Genomic DNA, 4254 nt, shown 5'->3' with positions numbered 1-4254 from the left:
AAGGGGGCTTAAAAAGGGGGGGGGAAGTCTTTTTTACAAGCAGCTAGAGAGTTCTTAATTTGAGCACCATTTTGACCTATAATAAAACCTACTTGTAACATCACTGCAACAGTTCCCTGATGAACTGCATGCCTTAAAGTATTAATCATTTACGATGTCACATTTGTGATTATTAGAATTGACAAAAACAGTGGAACTAGCAGAGTCTTGAATACCAATTTTTCTGTTAAATTAAATCTCTTTGTATTATCAGTGAAATGACACTAGTTTGCATATTACTTGCATTCACAGCATTACTGATTCACAGCCTCTCTGAGGCTTGTTGGATCCTTGTGGTCCCAGCTACTCCAGCAGGCAGATGCTGGATGCACTGCCCAGTCATAAGCTGGGAAGCACATTAGTCCAAGCTTTTTATATGGTACCATGCATATATACGTAATCTGTTTCAGTCCTTAAATACAAATTGAAATGATAGCAATAAACCATAACATAACCTGGATGCAAGTGTAGCATAACTGTGCAAATAAATAAGTAGCAACACTGCTTCTAAAATCTGCTGCAAATGTTATTGCTCTAAATAAATCAGTTGCTGGTGAATTTGAAGCTGAGTGAAGGAGTGTTCCAAACTCTGAATAACATTGACCTCTGATGGACTCTTTGAAGCCACTATGCCTTGGGATTATCAGAAAACTGTATACTGCTCCAAGACAGGCAGGAAGCAAAGATGCACTTAAATGATTTTTCTACGGCACACAGTCCAAAAAAAAAAGGAGAGGGAGAAACAATTCAGATTCCCCTCAGAACTGCAGATGATAAAGAAAGTCAATTTATTGTGGCATTTTACAGGCTTTTAGGAAAGAAGACTGTGCCTTTTTTTTCTTTTTCCTCTTTTTTTTTTTCTCTTCCAGTGTTAGATTAAAACAGGGGGAAAAAAGCCCAGCCTAGAGAATGATTTTTCCCCACAATTAGATAATTTTTAAATGGATCAGTGGATTGTAAAGGGCTAACTTATAATGTGAAAATAAAAGCTACTGGAAACCTGGTGAATAACTGTAATGAGCAGCTTATTTGACCAGGCTTTTTGTTTCTTGGGTTTCTGGAGAAAAAAAAAAAAAAAGGAGTTTGTTATCTTTGTTACTCTTTGCCAGACTAAAGAAGAGAACAAACAAATAAGCAAGCAGAAGGTGCCTTTGTTGGTGCAGTATTTCATCTCTATAGTGAATGATGATCTCTTTAGGCAGAATTACATGGGGAGCTTTCAAGGGACTTTGTTCAACAGGCAAATTTGCCAACTCTCCTATGTCTAAAAAGCATCTAAAAGCACAAAGTTATATCACATTTTACATATTTTTATTTGTATACAAAATGTTATAATTTATCAATATTGTGCAGCAAGGTATCGATACACACATACATACATACACTCCCAGCCCCGTCTCCCCCCCCAGACACACACACGTATAAATACAACACAAACACAACTTTCTTTCTATCTGCCCTTCAGAAAGGCAACACTGTTTTGGCAGGTGAGCAGCTAGAAATAAGGTGCTATAATTAAGCGGTACCAGAATGTCTTCACTTCACAAATGTGATGTGCAGATTTATATACAACCACATTGTTATTATTTTGATGGAACCCAAAACTCCACACCCTGAACCACTCTCAGAGATACAAATATGTATAAAGTGCAAATACTTAAGCATGTTTCCAATGATTTCACAATGTAGTTTGAAGTTTAGAACAGGCACTGTAATAGTCCACTCGGGAGATTGTCACTCTGTGCAGTGCGGCAGAGAAAAGTCACTCAGACATCGCTGGGGGACCGGGAACGAAAGGACACTTTAGTCTGAAAGCAGCCGCAGAGGAGCACCCACATGGACCTCTGGATTTCCTGGTTTCTGTAGGCATAAATGATGGGGTTGATCATGGAATTGTAGGTAGCGGGTAGAAGCGTGGCATACGTGTACACAGAAGGGTAGTCAGGATCCCCCACCACGCAGTAGATGGCAAAAGGCAGCCAGCTGGCTCCGAAAGTCCCGAGGATTATAGCCAGGGTAGCGACTCCTTTTTTGGTGGCGACATAGTGGGAAGCAGTCAGAAAGTGCTGCTGGAGAGCTATCTGGTGGGCATGCCTGCAGACGATCTTGCAGATCTCGATGTAGAGATGGAGCATGATGAGGAAAATGAGAAAGAAAGAGGCAGACAGCAGCGTCACGTTACTCTTGGTCAAGGGTCTGACGACGCTGCAGGCGGCACGGTCGTGGAGGCAGTTCCAGCCCAGGACGGGCAGCAGCCCCAGGCAGAGGGAGACCCCCCAGGCACCCGCCAGCATGGTGTGAATGCAGAGCACCGTCCTCTCCGAGTAGTAGGTGAGGGCATTGTAGAGGGAGAGGTAGCGATCGACCGTGATAGCCAGCAAGCTACTCACGGAGGCGGCGAAGGAGGCCACGAGGAAGCCCACCGTCAGCAGGCTGATCGTCTCCGAGCGGATCACGTACTGGAAAACGAAGTTGAGGATGAGGCCGAGACCGGCCAGGAGGTCAGCCGTGGCCAGGCTGCCCACCAGCACGAACATGGGGGTGCGCAGGGCGGGCGAGTAGCAGATGATGGCAACCACCAGGGCGTTCTCGCAGGCGATGGCGGTGCCGGACACGCAGAGCATCACATCCCAGGGGTTGAGGGCGGCGGGCGCGGGGGGTCGCGACGAGAGCTCCAGCGAGGCGTTGCCGCCGCCGGCCGGCAGCCGGGGGGCTGCCGCTCCGCTCTCGTTCAGCGCTGCCGCCGCCTCCATCGGCGCCCGGGCGGCTGGGGCTGTGCGGGGGCCGAGGCGGAGCGCGGGGGCGACGGCGGCAGGGCTGGCGGGGCGGCGGTGGGGCCGGCGGGGCGCTCATGCCGGGCGGCGGCACCGCGCCCGCCCCGTCTGTGGTGCTGAACCCGCAGAAGTTTCCCGCCGGCCCGGTCGCCCCCCGCGCCCCGCCCCGCGCAGCCCCCGCCCCGCGCACACGTCAGAGGCGAGCCGGGGGCGAGAGGGGGGGCTCTCAGGCGTAGGGTAGGCTGGGGACGCTCCGTGATGCCGAGGCTGTAGGGTCATCGCTGGCCGGCTCTCCCCGCCCGGCTCCGGGGCAGGGAGGGTCTCCCGGGGGCACGGGGGGAGGAGCCGCTCCTCCCATGGCTGCTTTTCCCCCGCTCCGTAGCCGCTTCTCCCGCGATGGGTGCAGTCCGTGCAGCGCTTGGCTGGAAGGGCTCTGAGCCCAGCGGGAGCTCTGTGCACCGCCGGAGGGAAATGTGTCGGGGTAGCGCTAGAAATAGCTGTGAAAAAGCCTGTTCCACAGTTACGCTGTCTGAACAGTGTATACCCTGGGGTTAACAGCCTGTTCACCACCGAAAGGATGGATCTGCGCTGTTTTCTAAGGTCTCCCAAATGATAAGGTCAAACCACAGAAGATCTAATCCCATGGGTGTAAAAGATACCAGATCTCTTCTTGTCCCCCTCTTTTGTGTCTCACAATTAACCAGCAGCCAGGGTGTATCCTCTCTAAAGCACATGAATAATTGAAGCAGAATCACAGAATCCTTCGGATTGGAAAGGGCCTCTAGAGATCATCTAGTCCAACCCCCCTGCCAAGGCAGGGTCACCTAGAGCAGGTGACATAGGAACATGGCCAGGTGGGTTTTAAATGTCTCCGGAGAGGGAAATTCCACGGCCTCCTTGGGCACCCTGTTCCAGTGCTCTGCCATCCTCAATGTAAGTAAGTTCTTCATGTTGAGGTGGAACTTCTTGTGTTTTAGTTTATGGCCACTGCTCCTTGTCCTGTTGCTGGGCACACCAAAAGAGCCTGGCACCATCTTCTTGACAACTACCTTTGAGCTATTTGTATGTATTGATGAGATCAAGGGATAAATGCCTCATGACCCTTGCTACCAGAACTGGTATTGAACAAATGTGTGCAGTGGGTACTTCCCCCCCTTGTAGCAATGTGGCTTTCCTAGAAGATAAGGTGCCCCTGCTCCAATCTGGGAGGGTCTGTTCATTCTGTCACTGACAATCAAAAGAATGTGGAAACAAAATACCCTCTTGGTTATGGGAACAGCATGCAAACCATTTAGAAACAATTTTGAAAAATTCATTAGAAGAAAATGTGTTTACTGTCTTCAACAGTCCAAATGAAGAAAGTAAGCAGTGTGCCATGTGCCATGGTAAAAGGTGGGCACACTCAAAGGGAATTAGAGTGTCAGCATTCATTACATCCATT

At 49.5% G+C, this 4254-nt stretch overlaps 1 protein-coding gene across 1 annotated transcript; it reads right to left on the bottom strand.

Moving 5' to 3' along the window:
- Positions 1 to 1353: 1353 nt before the first annotated feature.
- On the bottom strand, positions 1354 to 2792 carry GPR6 (G protein-coupled receptor 6). Its single transcript, XM_017827572.1, has one exon. It carries the CDS (start codon positions 2790 to 2792, stop codon positions 1806 to 1808), a length of 987 nt encoding a protein of 328 aa, XP_017683061.1. The 3' UTR covers positions 1354 to 1805.
- Between the last annotated feature and the right edge of the window lie 1462 nt (positions 2793 to 4254).

Source organism: Lepidothrix coronata, unplaced genomic scaffold (assembly GCF_001604755.1).
Source record: "Lepidothrix coronata isolate B3197 unplaced genomic scaffold, Lepidothrix_coronata-1.0 Scaffold5, whole genome shotgun sequence".
Taxonomy (NCBI): Eukaryota; Metazoa; Chordata; class Aves; order Passeriformes; family Pipridae; genus Lepidothrix; species Lepidothrix coronata.
Note: the sequence above shows the minus strand (reverse complement) of the source record. Positions and strands in the feature narration are given on the sequence as shown.

Bases quoted from the DNA above. Each gene is read 5' to 3' on its own strand.
- GPR6 (XM_017827572.1), bottom strand. From the start codon at position 2,792: ATGGAGGCGGCGGCAGCGCTGAACGAGAGCGGAGCGGCAGCCCCCCGG.